Source organism: Capricornis sumatraensis, chromosome 8 (assembly GCF_032405125.1).
Source record: "Capricornis sumatraensis isolate serow.1 chromosome 8, serow.2, whole genome shotgun sequence".
NCBI classification, from domain to species: domain Eukaryota; kingdom Metazoa; phylum Chordata; class Mammalia; order Artiodactyla; family Bovidae; genus Capricornis; species Capricornis sumatraensis.
In genome coordinates, this window is record NC_091076.1 from 61,207,945 (window position 1) to 61,234,838 (window position 26,894).

The window sequence follows — 26,894 nt, forward strand, 5'->3', positions numbered from 1 at the left end:
AGCTGAGGGAAAGTCTCAAAGCTACATAATAGTTCTTTTTATTCTAATCTTCCTTTCTGTGTATTAGGTTAACAATTGAAAAAAAGTAAATAACATGCCTTTGTAATAACAAACATTGATTATTCTCTTCTGAGAGTATCCAACATACAACTTCTAATTTTTATCCACTCTGATTTGCGTATCTTGTATACTTTAATTTCCATTTCAGTATGAGGTTAAGCCTGATAATAAAGGGAATCTATTAAAGTTTTAATTCATAGAGTTGTGAGAGTCATATGAGGAAATAAAAGAAATGACGGTTATAAGGATGTGGAAGTGATACAATTATTAAATGGTTGTAAGACATGAAATTATAGAAAGCATTTAAATTTGGATAAGAAAAATTGTATTATTGAATTTGAGTATTATTAATAAAAGAATACTTGAATTCTGAGTTAGTTATGGCATTGTTTTTAAAAAAAATACGTGACAAATATCTTTTAAACAACTGGACTTTTCCTTGGAAGTGCAAACATGAAATTATATAAATTAATTAGCTTATAAATGGTTCCACCAACAGACACAAGGACAAGAGTCCTTCTTCGGGAGAAGAATGGATGAAGTGCTCAAAAACAGCTTGTGGTTTCTTTGCATTTTTGCATGAAATTATCTTTTCGCATTCTTGAAATGTGGGAATATTCAGGAAAAGTATTTGCTGTGAATCACTTCTTTGTCTGGGACTGAGTATTCACAACATCTGTATCTGTGCCCTGTGTTTCCACACTTGATTTTTTCCTAGAATAAATCACATGGCCCTGTGGCCTTGGACTGTCATACAGTAAAATACAAATAATTAATTTTTTAATGTTGAAAAATGAAAGCATATCCCACCTGTAAATGTATTTGTGAATTTACAAGAATGTTTTCTATAGAGTGGAGCACTTTCTAGATAACCTTATTTCAAGCCAAAGATTTTAGGACCCTAATAACTACTGAAATAATCTTGAGGCTTTTTCTTCATTTATACCTCACTGCTGTCAAATGGTCAAGTATCTACCGAATGGGATTAAATTCCAGACAGTCTAGCACTGATCAGGGAATCCATACCTCTCTTTGCAGTGGTAGACAAGGATTATGCATAATTCCAAACACCTGTAGGTAGTAAAATTAAACTGTTTTTGGATTGTATATGGACGTTTCATTTTACTTTTTCTTTTTTGAATAGATTCCAAATCCTTTGTTTGATCTGGCTGGAATAACATGTGGACACTTTCTTGTACCTTTTTGGACTTTCTTTGGTGCAACCCTGATTGGAAAAGCAATAATTAAAATGCATATCCAGGTAATTATACCCTTTGACTCCCTGCTCAATGATGATGAACCCATTAAAAGGCACTGAAAACATATTCCCCTTGCTCTTTCCAAGACAAATTGTTAGGATTTTGAGTTCTGCTTCTTGGTGCATTGGTATTCAGACACAGAACATCACTGAGATTACTGAACTGGGGGCAGTTTTCCCTTCTTCTGTTGGAAAATTATTCCCCTCTTTCTTCCTTGTTTTATTTCTTTCCTTCTTTTTTTCTTTTGTCCCTTCCTTTCTCTCTATCTTTATTTTACTTTTGCCTTCTGAAACTTTTAATCCAAGATGTTTACCAAACAAAAACTGATCCTGAGCTGAGGAAGTATCCTCTTTCATTAATTCTACTTTTCTTTCACATATTCTATATATAACACTTCCTCTCAAGGCACCAGTATCCTTTACAAAATACCAGCCAGGTGTTAGTGTGGAGAATGGAGAAGAAAGTGGGTCCTGAAGAGACGAAGAGATGTGGGTTTTGGTTAGAGAAGTGAGAATCTGCTAGTCTCAATGCCACTCTTAACATAATCTTTAGGATAAGGGTGTGGGGGTGTGTGGGGTTGGAGGCAGTGTGGGTGTGCGTGTGTGCTAGAGCAGAGAAAAGAGACCAAGGACTTAAATAAGAGGAGATGAATATATGCTTCTAAGACTTTGATATTAGTTGATAGGAGTAGTATAAAAGGCAAATCCTACTGGAATAAAATAGAGTTAACATGGAAAAGATTGTCTTAATTAATGAGGCTTGCAAGGAAGCATTCACCAGAGGAACAGTGAGTAATGTCTTCAACCCTGCTCTGATTCCATAATAATTGAAAGGACGTCTGTCCCCCAAGTTTCTACTCACCACCTCTCTACCTCCAGTTCTTACAAGAGAGGAATAAAAAGGAAGACTTGAAGGTCAAGAATCCTCCTGTCCATGCAGGGGGAGCAGGTTCAATCCCCGGTCAGGGGGCAAGTAAGCCTACACACTGCAACTAGAGAGTTTGTGCACCACGATGAAGATCCCATGTGCCACAGCTAAGACCCGAGGCAGCCAAACAGATAAATAAATTATTATTATTTTTAAAAAAGGAAAACTTGAGCTGCTTCTGCCTGCCCAGTTTCTAATACTAGATTTTGGTGTTTAGGGTGAGTTTATTGAGCTTGTCTTCTAATCCTGCCATGATAATCACTTAAAATTTCAAGACTTTTTCTCCTTCAAGGAATATAGTTTCTCCTACTTATATTAAGTAAGTGTGTTGTTCAAGACAGTGGGTTTTTAAATACTGGAATGCTAGTTATTTGGTAAAGATTTCAAATACTGTAATAGGATTTTTCTAATAATAAAATCATTTTGCTTTTTGAAGTCCTTTGAGAGTGTTAATACTTAAGAAACGATAACAGATTCTTTTCATTCCCTTTATAGTAGCAACTTCTCTAGGAATCCATAAACTTTTTATATTCTGCTTTATGAATTATACTTTCTATAAAATATGATAAAATGTATTATGCTGCAAGTACCCTATAGTTATAGAGTTTTTAACATTCTCAGTTTTTTTTTCAAGTTATGATAGTAATGCTTAATTTTTTAATATAGTGCTTCACACTTTAAAGTACTTAATGTATGCCATCTGATTTAATTCTTATAATCCTGGGATAGAGAAATTATTACTCCCATTTTGTAATTATCAAACTTAGAGAAGAAGTAGGCGATAGTTGCCTAAAAGAGTAAGTAACAGCTGGAATTTGAACCTGAGTCTTTTGGCTTCAACTTCATTGTTCTTTCCACTCTTTTGCATTCCCTTACTGTAATTTATTTATATGATCACAAAAACTGAAATGTTTAAGGCCTGTTATTTGTCAGGACCTATGCCAAGCAGTTTGCATTGGTTATCTCAGAACAATCCTGTGATGTGGTTATTATCCACATTTCATAGATGGGAGGGCCTAGAATTCAAACCAAACTCTAAAGTCAAAGCTCATTCATTCCCTGTATCTATGTGGAAGCAAAGAAAGAATGCTAAATCCATCTGTGTTTCTGAAAGGAAAAAAATCTGAGTTCCTTCACTAAACTGAGACCACGGGATATGTTTGTTGTGTTCCTTTGTATCAGACAGACATACTTTCTAAAGGCAGGTCACTTGATGTGCATCCAGATGTAGCTCAGGGCCACAAACATTTCTCATTCCTTGGGTAAGCAGTGTTAGTGAGTAATATAAACATTACAAGTATTTCTAAAACAATAGGGCAGACACACTACACACAGACTTTTCTGTGATCTGATAGTAAACTCTTCTGGTCCTCTTCTCTTTTTTCCTCAGTTTAAACTTCCCTTGATATATACTGTTACTTTTATTTATATCTTGCTATCTGTTAAACATCCCTTAAAAGAAATCAACCCACCTAATGTTAATTAAGGGGTTCTCTTTCTACTGGACCAGTTCAATTCCTGTGCCTGTATACAGTCCCTTAGAAATATTTCCCTTCTCCTAAATGATGAAGAAAGGAAGAAGTCAACATGCTTATATAATATTTCATGTACCGTATAATTTACTTACCATGTGTATTATTTATTGCCTCTCAGCTTTCTCCCTACCACCAAATGCACACATACTGAAATATAAGCTCCGTGAGGACAGTTTTTTGTTTCTTGGCTCTCCGAGGTATTCTAGTGCCTAGAATAGCATCTGGCATGTAGTTAGCATTCAGTAAATATTTAATATATGATTCAGCCTATGATTCTTCTTTCCAGAATCTGGAGGAATCTTCTTTTGCAGATGTATAGTTTCTTCTTTGTTCTCTTGGCGCCATTAGTTCCCTACACTCATATCTTTTTTTTTTTTTCTACTCTACCCTTATTTTCTTTGTACACATGGTTGATTGGGCTCTTTGGGGATCCGTGCCTTTTTTTTTTTTTTGGTAGAATCCCCATTCAGATGATTCTGAGACATATGTTCTTAAATGTTCTGAGACATATGTTCTTAAGTGTCTTGCCCAGCACAGTGAATTTTCAAACTGTTATATATAAAAAGAAAGTCTTGTTTTGTTTTCAAGAAATGAAATTGTGCAATTATCCTGGCATTGGCTTATTTTGAATGTTAGGAAATGATGGTAGAGAAAGCATGTGGTGCAGTCACTGACAGGCAAATCATTAGCTCTGGTTTTTAGTGAAAGACCTATAGCTCTGAGTAACTGGCTTTTAGTATGGATACTTAATTTAGTATGGATACTTAATATATTAATGCTTTTCTCATAAATGATCTACAGTCTTATTAGCTTCATAATCTTCATAGACCATTTGTATAGGATTGTTTATAAATCATCATCCGTCTTGTAACTGTTTGATATCTATATGTGCTTAATTTTTTCATAAGATAAGAAATATCTTTTTCACATTAATAGATACCTCAGTGAAATGAAAGTTGCTCAGTTGTGTCCAACTCTTTGTGACCCCTGGACTATACAGTCCATGGAATTCTCCAGGCCAGAATCCTGGAGTGGGTAGCTGTTCCCTTCTCCAGGGGATCTTCCTAACCCAGGGATCAAACCCAGGTCTCCTACATTGCAGGAGGATTCTTTACCAGGTGAGCCACCAGCGAAACCCAATAGATACCTAAACAAATACCAAAAAGGACTATGAACTTATTTTTCTAGCCTTATTTCTTTCTCACATATCCATCTGTGCATCTGTCAGTGTCTTTGTTAACCCTAGGACATTGATGAAGAAAATATCATTGCCTGATTAATCTTCTACCTGAAATAACAAGCTTTAGTCTGAATTAACCACTTTACTGAGATGCACAGTAGATGGCTAACATGATGTTAATTTCACTTCCCTCCCATTTAGTTATATAGACAATAGTTATTATTTAATGCACAGTAACAAAGCACTGGAGAGTTTGTTTTTAGGCATTAAAAGAATTTAGAGTTACTTATATTAATTCAGAGAATTGGACTTCCCAGGTGACTCAGTGGTAGAGAATCCACCTGCCAATGCAGGAGATGCGGGTTTGATCTCTGGCTCAGGAAGATCCCCTGGAGAAGGAAATGGCAACCTACTCTAAGTAGTCCCACCTGGGAAATCCCGTGGACAGAGAGCCTGGCAGGCTACAGTTCACGGGGTAGCAAAAGAGCCAGACATCACTTAGTGACTAAACCTCAACAACAACAATTCAGAGAATTATTATCAGTCCTTTAAAGCTAAATTTTAATATCATTTTCTAGAATCTCAAATTAGTCGTACTTATGTGACCTTTTCTTTCTTTCTGTGAACTTCTGTAATACATTGTTTTTACTGCTGAGGCCTTTACAGTTTATCCTTATATGCATTATTTTTTGTACTTAATTGTCTTTATAATGTATATCGGAAAATTTGTAAATTTCTTCAGCATATTAAAGAAGTATTCTTCCCATCTTTGTGTTCCATGAAAGTCTTATTAATGCTTACATTATCCATAGTAAGTACTTTTTGTAATATTTGCTGAGTTGAAAATATTTGCTACCTGTAAGCCTAAAGGCATCTTTCTTTATGAGTTAAGTAAGGTATCAGTATCTTAATTAATGAAGAATACCTCAGTAACACCAAACAGAAAATTACCCAGATCTGATAAAGATTCCCCAAAACTTGTTGATATCTTTGCTTGTACTCTCAGCCTGAAAATCCAAGCTTATTCAGGATCTGAGAATAAAACTTTCAATGATACTTTTTTAGTTGGCGTATAATTGCTTTACAATGTTGTGTTAGTTTCTGCTGTACAGCAGCGCAAATCAGCCATAAGAATACATGTATCGCCTCCCTCTTGAGCCTCCTCCCCACCCACCTCCCTGCCGCACTCCTCTAGGTCGTCACAGAGCGCAGAGCTGAGCTCGCTGTGCTGTGCAGCAGCCTCCCCCTAGCTATCTGTGTTACGGGGGAGTGTGTACATGTCAGTGCTTCTCTCCCAGTTCACCCCGCCCGCTCCTGCTGCTTGGTGTGCCCACAGGTCTCTTCTCTACATCTGTGTCTCTGTTCCCGCCCTGCAGATAGGTTCATCAGTACCATTTTTCTAGACACCATAGATGTGCATTAATATACTATATTTGTTGGCTGAGTAGTAATCCATTGTATATATATATATCATATCCTGTTTATCCATTCATCTGTTGATGGGCATTTAGGTTGATTCCATGTCCTGGCAATTGTAAATAGTGCTGCAGTGAGCATTGGGGTACATGTGTCTCTTTGAATTATGGTTTTCTCAGTTTATATGCCCTGTAGTGGGATTACTGGGTCATTTGCTAGTTTTATTTTTAGTTTTTTGAGAAACCTCTATACTGTTCTCCATAATGGTTGTATTAATTTACATTTCTACCAACCGTGCAAGAGGGTTCCCTTTTCTCTACATCCTCTCCAGCATTTATTTATTGTTTGTAGATTTTTTTTTGTCGGTGGCCATTCTGACAAGTGTGGAGTGATACCTCATTGTAGTTCAATTTGCATTTCTGTAATAATGAGCAGTGTTGAGCATCTTTTCAGGTATTTATTGGTCATCTGTATGTCTTCTTTGGAGAAATGTTTGTTTAGGTCTCCCGCCCATTTTTTTATTGGGTTGTTTGTGTTTTTGACATTGAGCTGCATGAGCTTGTATATTTTGGAGATTAATCCTTTGTCAGTTGCTTCCTTTGCAAATATTTTCTCCTTTTCTGAGAGTTGTCTTTTCATCTCGTTTATGGTTTCCTTTGCTGTGCAAGAGCTTTTTAAGTTTAATTAGGTCCCATTTGTTTAATTTTGTTTTCATTACCCTAGGAGGTCAAGAAGGATCTTGCTGCCATTTATGTCAGAGTGTTCTGCCTGTTTTCCTCTAAGAGTTTTAGTATCTGGCCTTACATTTAGCTCTTTAATCCACTTTTAGTTTATTTTTTGTATGGTGTTAGGAAGTATTCTAATTTCATCCTTTTACCTGTAGCTGTCCAGTCTTCCCAGCACCGTCTATTGAAGAAGCTCTGTTGTCCATTGTATATTCTTTCTTCTTTGTTAAGGACAAGGTGACCTAGGTGTGTGAGGTTTATCTCTGGTCTTTCTGTCCTCTTCCATTGATCTTTATTTCTGTTTTTGTTGCAGTACCATACCATCTTGATTACTGTATCTTTGCAGTGTAGTCTGAAGTCAGGGAGCTTAATTTGTCTAGCTCTTATTCTTCCTCAAGATTGCAAGTTATTTTGTAAAAACTTTCCGTAAAGGATATGGAAGATCCTCTGGATTAGATTTAGCCCGGACACCTGTCATCAAACTGATCAGCTTTAATTTCAGTGATGGAGGCCATATGGGAACCCATGACTTCAGTTGTATACACCATTCTAAAACACAGAACATGTGGAAGCCTTGGGTTTCATGACTCATATTTTTCCCTCAGACATGGTCATGTATCCTGGCAAGATGAGAACTGTGCTTAAGGAAAAACATCTTTAAAATACAAAGTAGGTAGCATTTGTTCAAATGGTGTTTGGTTTTGTTTTTTAAGAGCTTTTTAAATTGCAGTTAGCAGCAGCAGCAGCAGCATGGTTACCTTTTTAGACTGTTATCAGAATTGTGAGTTTAAATTGGTTTTCTTGATGATAAGAGAAATATTTATTTTAACTGGCATTTTCTTTACAGAAAATCTTCGTTATCATAACATTCAGCAAACACATAGTGGAGCAGATGGTGGCTTTCATTGGGTGAGTAATTCTCTAAGGACTAATAACATCATCATGGTTTGAATGAGAGGAGAGGTATAGAAAAGAATTATTGGTATAGAACTTTTGTGATAGCTCTTTATTTTTTGAGTAGGAAAAATCTTTTGCCCCATTATTAGTTAAATTGAAGATAAACCTTTTACAGTAGGGAATGATGAAGCTCAGATTATCCTGTTTAGTTCTGAGCCAAACATGTATCAAGTCATATAATTCTTGATTTAAAAGAAGCTTTGCATTTGAGACTTGCTTCTCCAAAGAAGTATGAAATTCTCTTTAGTACAAGACGTGTGTATATCGTAAAAATAAAAAAATATATATATATTAAAAAAAAAAAAAGAGTTTAGCTGTGCTTTGGTACAGCGCTATGACTTTCAGCCAAAATTGGATGCCAGATACACAGTTGTATTTCATTTGTTATAATCCTACATAAAATATTAATATTTCATTAAGTAAGGCTTGATAAGATATCAGAATATGTGTTACGAATCTATTACTTCATTAGAGAAAAATTAGGCCGTTTTAAAAGGCTATCCGAAGCTTTTATTTATATGTCTAAATGAGTAACAGCAGTTTTAACATATCCTTTAAATGACAGTGTCACAAATTTTTGGACTTTACTTTGATAAAACAGTATGGAAAGGACTATTTGGTTAATCAAATTAATGTCAACTTGAATGTGAATCCTGCCAGATAGTAAATGAGTCCTTTTTTTTCAATATATGATTTTTTTTTTTTTAATTCAGTGTTTTTGAGTGAGAGGTTTTCTTTTCACTTAATAGCATAAATGTCCTATGGTGGGTAGTGGGAAAGTGTTAAATTGTGTTTAAAAGTGCCATTTATGTAGTTTAATACAAATCTTTATCCTAAAACCTTTTATTAAAAAATACCTTAATGAAAAATTTTGCTATTGAAAAATTGCCACTCGATAGTGAGTTCATGAATATTAGTTTTATTATTCTTTGGACCATTCCTTGTATATTATTTACTCTTTTCTGTGTATAGTATGTTCTATGATAAAATAGTTCTTAAAAATTTCTACTTAGGTATTAATATAGCAGTTGAGGAAAAACATATTCTTGAGAATATGGAGTCAACCATTGATTTTATTACTTCCTATACTTCTGATTAGAAATATAGATTATGTTTTATAAATTAAATTTTAATTACTCCAGTTTTTTGTTGCCTGAATTCTTACTTATAAAGTGGTTTTTAAGTCACAATATGTTAAATTCAAAAAGAAAGAAGGAATATTCTTGTCCCTCTTTTGAAATATGAAGATGACACTTCATCCCTTCCTAGAGATTATTGTGCCACCTTGAGAGAATTCTGAAGAACATACAGGACTACCGCACAAACCCACACGTTGTAGGAATGACTGTGCATGCCACACGGGACGTTCATTCTTTCTCCTCTTTTCATACTGAACGTTTATAGAAGGAAGTTTTCCAGCTACTTCTACATCCTCACCACTAGTACCTTCTGTTTCCCCAGAAACTAGTACCTTCTGTTTCTAAGAAGTTACATTGTTAGCTACGTATCTCAAACACACACAGCCAGTTTCATTTCCTTCCAGTCTATCTGCCATACTGCAGTTAGTAACCTTTTAAAAATCATGTCTGACCTTGTCACCACCACTGTCTTCACTCCCTGGTTCTCCCTTTTCTTGAAAGCCTTCATTTGTTTTCCCCTTCATTTTAAAAAAAAAATTGTTTTTCATTGAAGTATAGTTGATTGACATTGTATTTTCCATTATGGTTTATCACAGGATATTCATATAGTTCCTCTGTGCTAGGCAGTAGGATCTTGTTGTTTTTCCCCTTCATTCTTAAGGTAAAGCTAAAACTCCTTACCATGGTCTCTGTAGCCCTGAATGATCTGTCCCCTGTAGTTTTCTCTGCTTGAGTCTCCCACAGCTGGTCTTTGCTTGTGTTTTCCCCTTTGCCCTGTTCAGGGTTTCTCAACCTTGACACTATTGACATGTTAGACCAGATAATTTTTTGTTGTTGGGACTGCCCTGTGCGTTGTAAGGTATTTAGCTGCATCCTTGTCCTCTACTCACTAGATGCCACTAGTATCTCCCAGTTGTGACAATCAAAAATGTCACCAGACATTGTCACATGTTCCCTGACAAGTAGTAAACTGCCTCTGTCACCACCAATCCCACTGAGAACTACTCGCCTGGATAATACCCTTTAGATTTCAGCTATTATCTTCACAAGAGCATCTTCCTTGACTGGGTCGCAGTTGCCCTTTTTCCTAGGGACCTCTTAGCAGGATGTAGTGCATGCGCTGACAGTTGGATTTTTACATTCATGTTTGAAGGGTGTATGATTACTGTCCTTTTGAAGCTAACCTGTAAGCTTCTTAATGGCAGAGGCCATGCTTATTTTTGTCTGCTGTTGTGTCCACAGCACCTGGCATCTTGATTGACACATAGCAGGTTCTTAATAAACATCTGGTGAATAAATGAACACATGGTGTCCAAATAAAGATCTGGCCGATAGGAATTAGCACATGATTTGTGTAGCCCAGATTCTTCTGTTTCCCCAGCCGCTGGAGTTTCTAAGAAGTTACATTACTTCTCTGTAATAAATAGCAATATGAGATTTCCCTGGGGACCCAGTGGTTAAGACTGCACTTCCAATGCAGGGGGCACAGATTTGATCCCCGGTCAGGGAACTAAGATCCCATTAAGTGTGGTCAGAAAATAAAATTACAGTAAATAGCCATAAATGTATTTTTAAGCTAGACCAACATACTAAAGTAACAATTTCTTATTCTTATATTTTTCAAAATCAGTAGTCTCTTCTCTTGACTGTCTCCTCTAGCACAGCCCCTAAAAAATAATAATAATTCCAGTGATTCCTCTTAAAGATGATTTTGCGTAAAGTTATTCTGAGATATTCAAGGCCTACTGGAATGGGTGGGTGGTTGGTTTGGTTTTGCATGTATCATATTTTAAAAGCTATTTACAGGACACATGTTGGAATGTCCTGATATCATTTCTCCCCTAGCACTATCTACAGGGATTATCCATCAACTTGTTTTCCAGATAAAATATTAAGCAGTATAAACAATTAGACTTGGAGTGTAATAATTCTATATTACAAGATGCTAATGGGTATCTTTTCCATGGGGATGCTCTTGATCCCTGTCTCCTGTACAATGTCACGAACCTCCATCCATAGTTCATCAGGCACTCTGCCTATCAGATATAGTCCCTTAAATCTATTTCTCACTTCCACTGTATAATCATAAGGGATTTGATTTAGGTCATACCTGAGTGGTCTAATGGTTTTCTCTACTTTATTCAATTTAAGTCTAAATTTGGCAACAAAGAGTTTATGATCTGAGCCACAGTCAGCTCCTGGTCTTGTTTTTGTTGACTGTATAGAGCTTCTCCATCTTTGGCTGCAAAGAATATAATCAATCTGATTTCGGTGTTGAGCATCTGGTGATGTCCATGTGTAGAGTCTTCTCTTGTGTTGTTGGAAGAGGGTGTTTGCTATGACCAGTGCATTCTCTTGGCAAAACTCTATTAACCTTTGCCCTGCTTCAAATTCTGAAAAGGATAGGAATACCAGAACATCTGACCTGCCTCTTGAGAAATGTATAGGCTGGTCAGGAAGCAACAATTAGAACTGGACATGGAACAACAGACTGGTTCCAAATAGGAAAAGGAGCATGTCAAGGCTGTATATTATCACCCTGCTTATTTAACTTCTATGCAGAGTACATCATGAGAAACGCTGGGCTGGAAGAAGCATGAGCTGGAATCAAGATTGCCGGGAGAAATATCAATAACCTCAGAAATGCAGATGACACCACCCTTAAGGCAGAAAGTGAAGAGGAACTAAAAAGTCTGTTGAAAGTGAAACAGGAGAGGGAAAATGTTGGCTTAAAGCTCAACATTCAGAAAACGAAGATCATGGTATCTGGTCCTAGCACTTCGTGGGAAACAGATGGGAAAACAGTGGAAACAGTGTCAGATTTTGGGGGAGGACCTCCAAAATCAGTGCAGATGGTGACTGCAGCCATGAAATTAAAAGACGCTTACTCCTTGGAAGGAAAGTTATGACCAACCTAGATAGCATATTGAAAAGCAGAGATATTACTTTGCCAACAAAGGTCTGTCTAGTCAAGGCTATGGTTTTTCCAGTAGTCATGTATGGATGTGAGAGTTGGACTGTGAAGAAAGCTGAGCACCGAAGAATTGATGCTTTTGAACTGTGGTGCTGGAGAAGACTCTTGAGAGTCCCTTGGACCGCAAGGAGATCCAACAAGACTATCCTAAAGGAGACCAGTCCTGGATGTTCATTGGAAGGACTGATGATGAGGCTAACTCTCCAGTACTTTGGCCACCTCATGCGAAGAGTTGACTCACTGGAAAAGACCCTGCTGATGGGAGGGTTTAGGGGCAGGAGGAGAAGGGGACAACAGAGGATGAGATGGCTGGATGGCATCACCAACTCGATGCACATGAGTTTGGGTAAACTCATGAGTTGGTGATGAACAGGGAGGCCTGACGTGCTGCGATTCATGGGGTCGCAAAGAGTTGGACATGACTGAGCGCCTGAACTGAACTGAACTGAATGGGTATCTTTATCATCTTTGTAATAACTTTTATCTTTTAATCAGATTCTCCAGTTAAGCTTGACATGGTTTGTTTTCCTACATTTTGAAGTAGGAAATGCTATACAAGGGTTCAGGTGATAATAATATCCCCAAGCCTAGACTGGAAATTAACTTAAACCAGGAGAATGAATTTTTAGTAGACCTAAATCTCTTATTTTATATCATAATAAGTAGCTTGGCAGTTTATTTCAGAAAAGGAAAGGAGATAATTAAAATAATTAATTTTAAAAAAAGGGAAAGGAGAACAGCTAAATTGATTCCATAGATTGATTGAACTGAACTGAAAATACTGCATGTAACATGCCATAGAAATATTCTCCTTTCTTAGCTCTCCCTCTTCACACTGTTAATACGATAAATGTGTGTGTGTGTGTGTATGGAAAATCATCAAAGTAAACTAGTAAAGTTTGGAATATAGCACTTTGAAGGATATTTAAAACTTCAGTTCAGTTCAGTTGCTCAGTTGTGTACAACTCTTTGCAGCCCCATAGACTGCAGCATGCCAGGCCTCCCTGTCCATCATCCACTCCCAGAGCTTGCTCAAACTCATGTCCCTTTTTCCATTTCTTTTTCTTGGGGATGGCCTTGATCACTGCCTCCTGTACAGTGTCACAAATGTCTGTCCATAGCTCTTCAAACACTCTATCAGATCTAATCCTTTGAATCTATTTGTCACTTCCACTGTGTAATTGTAAGGGATTTGATTTAGGTCATACCTGAATGGTCTAGTGGTTTTCCCCACTTTCTTCAATTTAAGTCTGAACTTGGCAATAAGGAGTTTATGACCTGAGCCACAGTCAGCTCCCGGTCTTGTTTTTGCCGACTGTATAGAGCTTCTCCTTCTTTGGCTGCAAAGAATGTAATCGATCTGATTTTGGTGTTGACTATCTGGTGATGATGTCCATGTGCAGAGTACTCTCTTGTGTTGTTGGAAGAGGGTGTTTGCTATGACCAGTGTGTTCACTTGGCAAAACTCTGTTAGCCTTTGCCCTGCTTCATTCTGTACTCCAAAGCCAAATTTGCCTGTTACTCCAGTTATTTCTTGACTTCCTACTTTTGCAGTCCAGTCCCCTTTAATGAAAAGGACATCTTTTTTGGCTGTTAGTTCTAGAAGGTCTTATAGGTCTTCAAAGAACCGTTCAACTTCAGCTTCTTCAGCATTACTGGCCAGGGCTTAGACTTGGATTACTGTGATATTGAGTGGTTTGCCTTGGAAACGAACAGAGATCATTCTGTCGTTTTTGAGACTGCATCCAAGTACTGCGTTTTGGACTCTTTTTGTTGACTACGAGGGCTACTCCATTTATTCTAAGGGATTCTTGCCCACAGTAGTAGATACAATGGTCATCTGAGTTAAATTCACCCATTCCAGTCCATTTTAGTCCTCTGATTCGTAAAATGTCGACATTCACTCTTGCCATCACCTGTTTGACCACTTCCAATTTGCCTTGATTCAGGAACCTATGCAGTATTGCTCTTTACAGCATCGGACTTTACTTCCATCACCAGTCACATCCACAACTGGGTGTTGTCTTTGCTTTGGCTCCGTCTCTTCATTCTTTCTGGAGTTATTTCTCCACTGATCTCCAGTAGCATACTAGGCACCTAATGACCTGGGGAGTTCCTCTTTCAGTGTCCTATCTTCTTCCCTTTTCATACTTCTAATGGAGTTCCCAAGGCAAGAATACTGAAATGGTTTGCCATTCCCTTCTCTAATGGACCACGTTTAAAACTGTGTACCTACAATTAAGGGAGTGACGAACTGTCATGGTAGAGTAAAAATCAAAAGGAAAAATCAAGACAAAGTCAGCAACAGTTCACATTTAAAATTTTGAGATACTAAGCCAAGGAAAAGGTCAGTTTTCACTCCAATCCCAAAGAAGGGCAATGCCAAAGAATGCTCAAACTACCGCACAATTGCACTCATCTCACACGCTAGTAAAGTAATGCTCAAAATTCTCCAAGCCAGGCTTCAGCAACACATGAACTGCGCAAACTACCGCACAATTGCACTCATCTCACACGCTAGTAAAGTAATGCTCAAAATTCTCCAAGCCAGGCTTCAGCAACACGTGAACCGTGAACTTCCTGTTGTTCAAGCTGGTTTTAGAAAAGGCAGAGGAACAAGAGATCAAATTGCCAACATCCGCTAGATCATTGAAAAAGCAAGAGAGTTCCAGAAAAACATCTATTTCTGCTTTATTGACTATGCCAAAGCCTTTGACTGTGTGGATCACAAGAAACTGTGGAAAATTCTGAGAGAGATGGGAATACCAGACCACCTGACCTGCCTCTTGAGAAACCTATATGCAGGTCAGGAAACAACAATTAGAACTGGACATGGAACAACAGACTGGTTTTAAATAGAAAAAGGAGTACATCAAGGCTGTATATTGTCACCCTGCTTATTTAACTTCTATGCAGAGTACATCATGAGAAACACTGGACTGGAAGAAACACAAGCTGGAATCAAGATTACGGGGAGAAATATCAGTAACCTCAGAAATGCAGATGACATCATCCTTAAGGCAGAAAGTGAAGAGGAACTAAAAGCCTCTTGATGAAAGTGAAAGAGGAGAGTGAAAAAGTTGGCTTAAAGCTCAACATTCAGAAAACGAAGATCATGGCATTTGGTCCCATCACTTCATGGGAAACAGATGGGGAAACAGTGGAAACAGTGTCAGACTTTATTTTGGGGGGCTCCAAAATCGCTGCAGATGGTGACTGCAGCCATGAAATTAAAAGACGCTTACTCCTTGGAAGAAAAGTTATGACCAGCCTAGATAGCATATTCAAAAGCAGACATTACTTTGCCGACTAAGGTCCATCTAGTCAAGGCCATGGTTTTCCCAGTGGTCATATATGGATGTGAGAGTTGGACTGTGAAGAAGGCTGAGCGCCAAAGAATTGATGCATTTGAAGTGTGGTGTTGGAGAAGACTCTTGAGAGTCCCTTGGACTGCAAGGAGATCCAACCAGTCCATTCTGAAGGAGATCAGCCCTGGGATTTCTTTGGAAGGAATGATGCTAAAGCTGAAGCTCCAGTACTTTGGCCACCTCATGCAAAGAGTTGACTCATTGGAAAAGACTCTGATGCTGGGAGGGATTGGGGGCAGGAGGAGAAGGGGACGACATAGGATGAGATGGCTGGATGGCATCACTGACTCAATGGACGTGAGTCTGAGTGAACTCCAGGAGTTGGTGATGGACAGGGAGGCCTGGCGTGCTGTGATTCATGGGGTCACAAAGAGTCGGATACAACTGAGCGACTGAACTGAACTGAAAGCCAAGGAAGCATGAAAAATGAATCCTGAGAGTAAGGACAGCTATGGAATATAATGTAAAAAGAACAGATAGGCTTTGGACAAAACAAGTCCAAGTTTGAATATAAACCCTGACACAGGCTGCTTATTTAATTCCTCTCTTTATCCACTTGTGATTGCTGTTCTTGCAAACAGTGTTTCTTTTGACTAGCATTTCTTCCCCAGTTTCAGGAGCCCACTGGTAATCTTTTTAACTTGCAGTCAAAATGTGAAATGTCCTATTTCAAAATACCCTACATGTAGTTGCAATGCACTCATGTCAGTGATTTAAAATTCTAAGGCATGTGGATTTTTAAAATGCCTTTCCGCTCCATTTTTATGTTGCCTCTTTTCACCTCTTGTTTTCCAAAGTTTCTGCTGACTGTGAACAGAATGGTCAAGCATTAGATGACTGTTTTGTGTGCTGTCAGGGAAGATTGAGGAAGGCCTACTTCTCCCAAAAAACGTACCCATTTCTTTACTCTCTGATGAGTAAAATGCCTTTTACCAGGACAAAGTTTTTCATCAAAGAGTTTACAAGTAATTCTTGAGAGTACTATTTATTAAATGCCATGAACACTGCACACACAGCTGTGGTTACTGTTTAGTTCTAATTGCAGTCCTGTATGATCAGTATTTTCCTTTCTTTTATTGATAAGGATGTGGACTCAGAGTGGCTGTCAAGAACACATATAATTTTTTATTTTAGTCTTTTTAACTTAATAATGTGTATCAGACTATCCGTAATCTTTTGAGACTTTTGCTTATTGTTATGGTGCTAATATTTTTCTGTGCTGCTGAAATCGTTCGTTTTGGGGTGCTCCTCACTAAGGGAGCACCCTCGCTCTCAGGGTATGCGTCTCTGCATCTCTGCCTTGCTTCTAACGAAGCAGTTTCTCCACGTGCTCTCCCACTTGTCGTGCTGTGTCTGGTAATAAACTTTGTACCTGGGGAAAAAAAAAGAAATTGTTCATTTTGACCATTATATATTATCCCATTAGATAATTATTCATCCACTCTCCCACTGATAAACATTTGAAATGTTTCAATTTTTTTTTTTTTTTGCAAAGAGATTGGACATAAGCAAGATAACTCTCAGTTTTGATAAGTTAGTCTTGCTTGGGGTCAAATTTTGTCTAGGCAGGTGTACCTGTGGCCTGCCATGTCAGGCTACTTACCTCCCCAGGTGGCAAGGAAATAATCATTTAGAGTTGACCGTTAGATCTCTGGTGGTGAGATTTCTTATCAGTTTTATACAGCTTTGAATGCTGTACTGATGGCTGAAAGAAATATCCCTTCCACAAATGGCTTCTAGTCGTAGTGTGACTATGAAATGGCCCACCTACATAATTAAGTATGCCTTTGACCTGTTTTAGTATATCACATCATGGTATAACAGTCCTAAGGTCCCAGAGAGAATATAAGCCCTACCTCCAAACTTTATTGTAATTTTAAGGGTAAATAATTCCCCTCCCTTGACCAGAAATAATAATTTGTAGATTTATTTCTTGCACAGTTCTGGAAAGTAACCATTAGTATCAGTAGGCTTAGGGAAAGATATCCCTGTTATCTACTCCTAAATCAAAGGGTTTATCTAGTTACATATGAAAATCTGAACAGATACAGTGTCAGTAACATATTCTGAAAGGTTAGAAAAAGGTAATAGCCTTGAAAAAGCCTTTTGGTTTATGGTATTTTTGTCAAGAGGACAAAGAAGAGGATCTGCAAAAAGATTAAGCATGTGATGGATTTGTTTTCACTCTCTTGTACCCTAAGTTGAAGTCAGAGGACAGAACCACAAGAACCAGGAAACTTTGGAGCTTCAAAGGCCTTACATTTGTTACAGTCTTTTTTTTTTTTTTTTTTTTTTGTAAGATTTTAAACTTAATTTTTATTTAATTTGAGATTTTCTCTAATGAAAGACTTGGACCTGTTTCTTAAAGAGCATGACCAAAGTCTAACTTTAAAATCATGATTAAGATGACATGTTCCGGTATTCTCACGAAATAGAGGATGAGAATTCCCAGAAAATAGCATCAAGGGTATGACTCGTAACAAGCCATAAGCAGACCATTGGCTCATTGTTCAGTTGCCAGGATCTTATTGGAAGACAAAGTCCCCAGTTTCACCACACAAGAAAGTTTCCATAATTCAGTCATTGAACTCGGGGGATGGGGTTGACTGGAGCAGGGACTTTTTACCAGATACAGAATGTTCCATGCTCTGCTGTCTCCTATTTCTGAGTTAACTTGACGTTTGACCTCAGAGTCGGACTTGCCTGTGGCAAGAAAGATCATTTTAACCAGAGTAATTAAGTGCTTGAATCTTAATGTTGTTTCTTGTTGCTCACTCTGTGACAGGTGGTCAGAATGAGCTGTGTTGGCCTGGACTTTTTCTTCTACAGAAAAATAATCTGTCCTTTCATTTTAAAATATAATGGTTTGCATACTCAATTGTCTGACTTTTTTTGATCATTGTAAGATAATCAGAAAAAGTTATGGAAGTGTGGAACACAAATAATTGTATTAACTGGAAGAGGATACAGAGATTTTTAAGACCCCAGCTGCTGAGACTCAGTTGTACATACTGACTTTAATATATAGTCTTCTATACTTCAGGTAGAAAACTCCTTCCTCTTCATGTCCTTTTCCTGTAGTTTATCTTCTCTTTTGACTCTTAACTCTTTTGTATTTTTGTTATAGATACAGAGAGGCAGGATAGTGAAAGGTTAAAGCAAGATCTCTGGAGTTAGATTGTAAAGTGAGAATGGACATTGTATTAGGAAGTTAATATTAACCATAATTAGAGCATTTCAGTAGAATGAGGAATACTGAAACCCAATTATATCAGACTACATTGTGGGTAAAGAAAAAGTCAGGCCAAGGTCATATCTGACACATTTTTGTGTTCTATAAATATTTGTGGACTAATTGAACTCATTTATTCATTATTAGGGGAGACCTCTGTATATTTTAGGTTGAGGGAAATACTCTAGTAAAAAGCTAGAGATGGAAAATACAAATGAAAAAAAAAGGAAGGACATGGGTTGGATATTAGCATTTAGTAAGAACTCTCCCAGATGCTTTACATATTTTTATGAAACTGCATAATAAAATCTATAGGGTATTATCACTGGCTTCATGGGAAACTGAAACGTATTCAAATTCATGTAAATAGTAAGAAATGTAAGGAGATAGGATCAAAAGCCTGAGTGGAATTGATTTATCCTCCTTAACCACTTCTTCCTTCAAGGCTGGAATGAAGATTTCCAAATCTTTTGAGGTAGAGGAGAGGGACATTGAGATAGCTCTGTAGAAGACAGTGAAGAAATCTGCTTGAAATTGGAGATTTGGATGAGAGAGCTGGTTTCCAAAGGCTGCCTCATGTGACAAGAAGCCGGCATGAGTTCTTTCTAGCCAGTCTCCTTGTTCACACTTGTATCAGCCTGGCACTGCTGAAACTTGCTGCTACCAGTGTTATTTTGAGAAACCTACTGGGGTTTGTACTGTAGGTTTAAGTGCATTTTTCCCCCTTATTCCTCTAATCACCCTTCTGGATGAAGTTCATTGAGGTCAGAGATCCTGGGTTTTCTTTTTGAGGTTATCTACTGCATTTAGTGATTTTCTGCCTAATGGTTAGAGTAACTAGATTTTTCTTGATGGGATTAAATTCCCGATATTGTCACTTTTTTTTTTAATCCATTTACCATCATGATATAAAGGCCAGTGAAGTTCCATGCTTTTTCACCTTAAGTTTAAAATTCCACAAACTATTCTCTATTCTTGACCTTTGGGTCTGTGGGTCCCTGTTGCTGATTTCTTTTCATTCTTAGAACTCAGTGGGGTCATTCAGCCAACCACAGATGAATTTGTCACCATATAAAGCTACCATCAGTCTGTCATTTTCTGTAACTGAAATCAGTTGATTTTTAACAGGGTTTTGTTTGGCAGCCAATCACTTTACTTGGTTCTCACAGACCACTTCTTTAGCTCTGGCCTCATTCATTAACATAAATGCCTGTTTGGCTTCTGTTGCTCACGTCTACATTCTGAAATAAGGTTTGTTTTCAAAAGCTTCCCTTTAATGATAGCGTATTTCAAAGAGTAGCTGCTAATTGTAAGGAGGTATTACTTTCATTCTGATTCTCATAGAAAACAATTCCAAATGTTCAAAAGCAAGTGCCATTGCCAATTACTTTTTTTGAAAGACGCTGTGATAGAAATATGCCGTGAGGCAGTAGAAACCATACACCTGATGTTTCTCGATAAAGCAGTGGTCTTCCTTCTACACAGCAGCTAAGAAACTGATGGTGTCAAGTGTTTATAATTCTACTCAGCACACAATAGGCTAACTTGAGTACAAAAGAGGTTTTAATAATTTGAAAGGGGCACAGCTGTGAATGAAACTCAAGATGTTTAATCCCAAATCCTGAGGTTGAATCACAGCGAATTTTAGATGGTGCCAAGAGACTATCAACTCAGACTTATGTATATGAGAAAGCCCTAGATTTTAACACTTTCATTTCAGTCACCTAGTATTACTGGATCTCAGTTTTACCAGGTTAAATATAAGTTGATTTGCAGCTGACACCAGTTCGTTTACTTGTCATATTCCTGGGTTAATTAGAGATCAGTTTGTTTCTCTTTTTCTTTCTCCAATCTCTGAGGACTGAAAGGCTATAAATATTAATCAATGTTAGCATGATGGCCTTTGGCTTCTTCAGAAAGATTGATGAACTACCTCCCCTCTTGTCTTGCCTGCTTCATCTCCTGAGCAGTCTACCTTCGGAGGAAAGAAAGGTTTTGTTTGGGGGGGGGGGGGGGTTGGGGTGTTTTTTGGGTTTGTTTTTTGGGTTTTTTCAATCTATCATTGTTGAATCAGGCTAGGAGCCTGGGATCCATTCTGAGTCACTATGAATAGAGTTCTAGTACTGGTCGGGCCCCAGGGAAACTGGTGGTTAAATACTGTGAGAATCTTTATCAGACAGGAAATGACAACTCATTAAAATACTAACCGTTAAGCCTGTTGAGATCCTGGCCTCACTGCCCAGTGGGGGCGGGGGTGAGGGGGGATGGTTATGGAGGAGTGGTGTTCAGTTCTACTGCGTTTGACTAAAATGTGCACATTTCTGAAAACGAAAGAATTACTTATAAGACTGGTATCAAGAAAGGGCCTTGCTAGTCCACCTTGTCACTGAACTTCTGCTTTACTGTCATCGCCTCTTTTGTTCAGAAGACAGATGAGTGTGTAATGGAGGTGGGGTGTGGGTGGGCTTTTATTTCATCCCTGAAAATATATCCTACTAGTACCTTAATTGGGCTTTCCTGGTGGCTCAGACAGTAAAGAATCTGCCTGCAAAGCAGGAGACCTGGGTTCAATACCTGGGTTGGGAAGATCCCCTGGAGGAGGGCATGGCAACCCATTCCAGTATATTTACCTGGAGAATCCCATGGACAGAGGAGCCTGACGGGCTATAGTCAGGGGGTTGCAAAGAGCTGGACACCACTGAGCAACTTAAGCACAGCACAGTACCTTAATTATAAAATTTAATCTCTTTAGCAGAAGAGTCTGTAGCTTCAGTCTAGAAGAGTCTGTTTAGGACTCCTCAGCTCCCAGGCCAAATCTCAACTGATAGAGGAATTCTCTGGAGTCAGAGGATAAATTTGATTTATTGATTTACATATAGTGATCCTCACTCAATCAATAAAATTCTAAAAACTCTAATATTCATTTAAAACATAAATATAAGTTTAACTGTGGGCACAAATCTCAGTTTCTTGAGTTCTGGCTGTCTAGGTTCTTAAAAGTCCTCCTTACAGTGGTCTATAAGAACCATTCTAAAGCATGGAAGGGCAAGAGAAAAGAGACCTTTAGTCTGGATCTTTATGGAAATAGCTTCCTTTTTTTCTCTAATATGTTACCTAATAATTTTATATTGAGTTGTTCTGCTAACTAAACCTTAGGATATTTTGACCTTTGGGGAACAGGTATAGTTTATATATATATATCTGTATATTTATTTGTGGGTGTGTATATATATATATATTTTGTGTGTGTGTGTGTGTGTATATATATAGTATTTGTACCCCTTGGAGTTTAGTTCCCTTTTTTATTCCAGTGGTCTCCACCATTGGTGGGACTAAACTAGAACTTCTATTTATATTTATTTTCATCTTTGTCATTTCCTTTTTTTGTGTATTTTTGTAATGTAAATAGCATTATTATGGTTATACAAATAGATATAATTATGGCTATACATCCATGGAGGATATAGCTTACCATCAGTCTGGTTGGCACTCCCTCAATCCATATGTCAGAAGATCACAAATTGGGTATTACAAGTACAGGGAAGGAGTGTTGTTGTTTAGTTGCTAAGTTGAGTTTGACTCTTGGCAACCGCATGGACTGTAGCCCACCAGGCTCCTCTGTCTGGGATTTTCCAGGCAAGAATACTGGAGTGAGTTGCTATTCTCCTCCTCCAGGGGATCTTCCTGACCTAGGGATTGAACCTGCATCTGCTGTATTGGCAGGCGGATTCTTCACCAGTCAGCCACCAGGGAAGCCCAGGACAAGAGTAGGCGTTCTCAGTACAAAAGGGGCTTACAGGGGGCATGCTGCAATTTACTGTTTTTACTATGCCCCATTAATCGGAAATATTTGCTAAAGTTAGCATGAAGGTCATCTTAATATGAGACATTTAAAATTGTTTAATGTTTCATCTATATTTTATCCTTTTAAATTTGTATTTATACATTTTACTCTTTGCATGAATAATGTCCATATATCAAAAAAAATGTTCACAGACCATTGGTCTAGGCTTCTCTGCCTTTAAAAGCTGCTTTTGGTGCTATCAAAAAACAGGCTACTTCAAAAGACTATTATGCTGTCTGAATTATAGCAGCAGTAGACTTGATTAAACTCTTCTTTTCCCTTTCTTTTAATACTACCCCTGAACTGTATTTTGTAAAAACATTTTCTCACATTCATAAGCTTTCAGTGGTTTAACTAATCACACCCTGAGAATGTTATTTAGATTTTCTAATTAATCATCAGAGGAATGTTAAATAAATCAGCCTCAAAGTACTGCACAAATAGTGAAATAAAGGTTTAAAGAAATGTTTCTTAATTTTAAAAACTTTTTTTTAATGAACAAAGGTTTATTGCCCTTTAGGCTTACTTGAAATCCGTGTCAGACAGTTTCTAGTATATTGGAAAGCAAATGATATGACATACACAATCACATCAATGCTAAGGTCTTCCAAAAAAGTGGTTAGGAAAGCAGAGCTTATATTAGAACTTTATTAATAACTGTTTAATTCCCTTAGCATTTCAGCTGCTTAACCTTCACACAGACACTGTGTAAACAGAGCTAAACAAGACAAACCAATTTTTTTAAAGTTTATGTTACTCCTGTGTTATTAAGCACTGTGCCCCAGTTTTATGAAGGCACTTAATAATAATTATAGTAAAAAAAAGAAGAAGAAGAAAAAACACATCTAGCTGGAAAAATCCAAAAAGAACCATGAACAGGAAGATTTCAGGTCTTTTAATAGTAAGTGCTAGTTTGATGACTATGTCCATGATGGAAAAGAGATTCAAGTAAATCAAATGGTATGTTTTTTATATCTAGTGAACCAGTTTGTTTGAAGGTAACACAGTTTGAAGGGAGTTCCTTGAAAACCAAATAACAATGACCTATGAATTTTTGGAATGGGTGTATATGCTCATGACTAACCAACAAATGAAAATGTAAGCATTGTGAAAAACCAGAGTAATCACATCACCCACTCAATGCAACCTCTGCCGATTGTGATGCTTCTTCTGGAAGATTTTTCTGGCTTTTGTGGGAACACAGTGCAGACCTTTATTTATAATGAGTTGATATGGGGAGAGTTTCAGGTACAGATTTATCACATAAGTGATTCCAAAAACAGAGTTACATATGCTTTAAAAACTAGAGAAAAATAATAGATTTTGTTTGTATATTGGTCAAGGCCCTTGACAGAATTTTGCAGAGAAGTTTGTCTTGTTTCTGTTTTAACATATACTTAGGTATATAAGCATGCAGAATATTGTTCCCATGAAACTCCTTTTGAGTTTAAACTTCTGTGGATTTCTTTTCTCCTTCTCTTTTGTTTGCATTTTCTGAAAATTTCTTTCTTTCTTTATTAAGTTCAAAAAATACTTCCATTTAAATAATTTGTTGGAAATTTGTTTCTTCATGATTATATTATCTGAAAAGTGTTTTTGTATGTCAAGAAATAAATATCAACGTATTACTATCCACACAACTTTTTTTTACCCACCATGCTGAAGGTCTACAGCAAGGAAAAGTGGATGAGATTAATTTTATTCTTGCATTTGTCTTCCCTTCTTTTTTCTTTAAGGCTTTGTCACCTAGAGAAAATGGCTGTTTAAAAAGCTAGTTTAAGTATATTTAAATACAGCCACTGACTGGAAAATAGTATTGAATAACTCTAATACTTTAATCAGCACCTAATTGCAGCATCTTACCCACCCACTGTGGGTTGAGATGAGAGTCCTTAGCCAGGTGCACAAGGTACTCTGAGTTTAATGGCTTTCAGAAAAGGCATTTAAGTTATTCCCTAAGCCAACTATAAAAAGACACTCAACTGTGTTGCAGGTTCTTCCTCCCTCCTTTCTTCATGTGTGTACCTTAAATTAATCCTGGATGTCAGAATGGACTCTTTTTTTTTTCCCCCTAGAATGGGCTCTTACTTCTGCTGCTTGAAAATAACTTGAGGGATGAGGTCATGGGGATGGCATTCTTGTTTTCCTTAAATGCATGTTAAGAGTAAAAGCTATAATTTCAGTTTTTATCTAGTCCATTACTTAAAGAGCTTTAGTGTTAATTTGGAAAACTCTAGTATAAGAGTGCTTTGTATAAGCTGAGGCATGTGTGCCCTAAGCCATTGTTTATAGACATAAAAAAATTAAAACTAAGATTTTGAGGCCTATATTTAAAAACTTGAGGATGTGACTAATAATCTGTTATGTAACATTTATTACCTAGATTTCAAATATGTAAACTTTTGCGATTCATTTGGATCACGTGGCACTTATTCTTAATATTTTTGGTCAATATGTTGCTATAAAAGGCTTTTAACTTCTATTTTCAAGTGTTTCTATTTTCAGTGTTTCTATGAAACACTGAATCTCCCACCCCACCACCCAAAACTCTAAAGCATGTAATAACATAGCACCTTGAAAAATTAACTTCTTTATTAGCCCAGGATAATTCTTTGAAAGCTACACATTATGTAAACATATATTCTCTATCAGGCAAAAGAGTAGCCCTTATTTGACTTACAGTGGCAAATCAGTTACCCTTTTCAGTTATTTTGAAAGGAATTTAGAATGATTGTTGCTAGTGCCTTCCTCATTTACCTCAACAACAGCAAAGTAGACCTTTCTAACATTGGGTCTTGAGTCTTAATTTTCTCTTTAAATAATGACTTGACCCTGGAGCCCAAGAATGGTTTGAGGAAAACTGTAAGCCATAGTTTTGCTTAACTTTGGTCTGAAGTTAGAGGTCTGAAGAAACAGGACACACATAACGGAAACCAGCTCTTGGAGGACATCAGAAAGGGAATGTTCAAGTCGTTGCTTGTATATCCTAGCTGTTCAAGTAAGCCTACAATCATTTCAGTCTCGCTAAATAAGTTTTTTTCTTAACAAGCCCCCCTTGGGAGTTTAAAATGATGATATAAGGTATTGTTATTAAGGGTGAAACAATAAATTTCTGGGAATTCCCTGTTGGTCAGTGGTTAGGACTTGGCACTTTCACTGCAGTGGAGCCAGGTTCAGCCCTTGATCAGGGAACTAAGATCCTGCAAGGTGTGCACCAGCCAAAAAAAACGAAAAGAATCAATTTCTGAAGAAAAGTTCTTAAAAATCTGCAATCTTCAAAGCCAGTCTTCTTACGCATTTATTTCATTGGATTTTTTTATATTTCTGTGGTTTATTTCAAGTGTAAGTGGATGAGCTATTTGCATTCTTTTACGCATTATATAAAGAACTACCCAGGGAAAATCTTTCTTTTAAAGAGAAAGTTTGTACTGTTGTTGCTCCTGTGTAGAATAGTCATTACCGAAAAACAGCAAACAGTTCAGAGACAGCTCTGCTGGTTTACCATACTCACGTGAGGCCACACAGAAGGCTGTGAGAGGAAAGGAGACGTCTCCATCTTTGAGATCTGTTTTACAGGTCTTCTGGAATCATCCATGCAAGTCACTGCCTCTGCTACATATCTCTCTTCAGGCCTTTTTACACATCTTTCAGTATTCCTTAAAGGACTTCTTAAACAACTTCACCCCACACTGGTCTCTCTTTTCTCCCTGCAGTTTCTTTGGAATGTGTCTTCTGTACCAAAAAATTGAGAAATTTATTACTGATTTATAAATTATCTTATTCACAAATGAGTTCGTGTGTGTGTGTTTGTGTGTGTGTGCGCGCGCGCATGCGTGTTTTGAATCCATATAATAATGATTTGAGTTCTTGGACATGGACCACTTCTTGCAGTTTTTTTCTCTCCCCATAGCACCAGTTACAGTTTGGATATAAAATAAGGACTCTATTAAGGGCTTGTTGGTTGATCATTAACAGACCCGAGAAAAGTGTCAGCCAGGAGTATGTATTTGTGACCCTCTGGTAAATATAGTAGCAAGAAATTTCTCTTCTGTACTCCTGCTTTTTGTTAGAGAAAGCAGCAACTGAAATTGTTCTAGAAAAAAGGTGGTGACATTAATACTTGCTTAGAGGAGAACTTTGGGTACTGTTGCAAATACATAAAATACCCTTTGCTGGCCCCAGGAAAATGACTGGGCTCATTTAGCTTTTAGCCCTGTTATGACAGATGAGAAAATAAAGGTTATAGAAAGTAGAGATGTTTGGTTTTCTAAGTCGCCC

The 26,894-nt window shown here is 37.4% G+C and overlaps 1 protein-coding gene across 6 annotated transcripts in view; it reads left to right on the forward strand.

The window, feature by feature from the left end:
- The window catches only part of VMP1 (vacuole membrane protein 1), a 127,882-nt gene that overhangs the window by 98,139 nt on the left and 2,849 nt on the right, over nucleotides 1-26,894 (forward strand). For 5 of the 6 annotated variants that reach the window (XM_068976085.1, XM_068976084.1, XM_068976089.1 and 2 more), the window contains 2 exons: nucleotides 1,205-1,321; nucleotides 7,950-8,011. In XM_068976085.1, the coding sequence (XP_068832186.1) occupies nucleotides 1,205-1,321; nucleotides 7,950-8,011 (179 nt within the window). Of the gene's footprint in view, nucleotides 1-1,204; nucleotides 1,322-7,949; nucleotides 8,012-21,545; nucleotides 21,559-26,894 lie in introns of all 6 variants that reach the window. The other variant, XM_068976087.1, reaches the window with a different exon arrangement.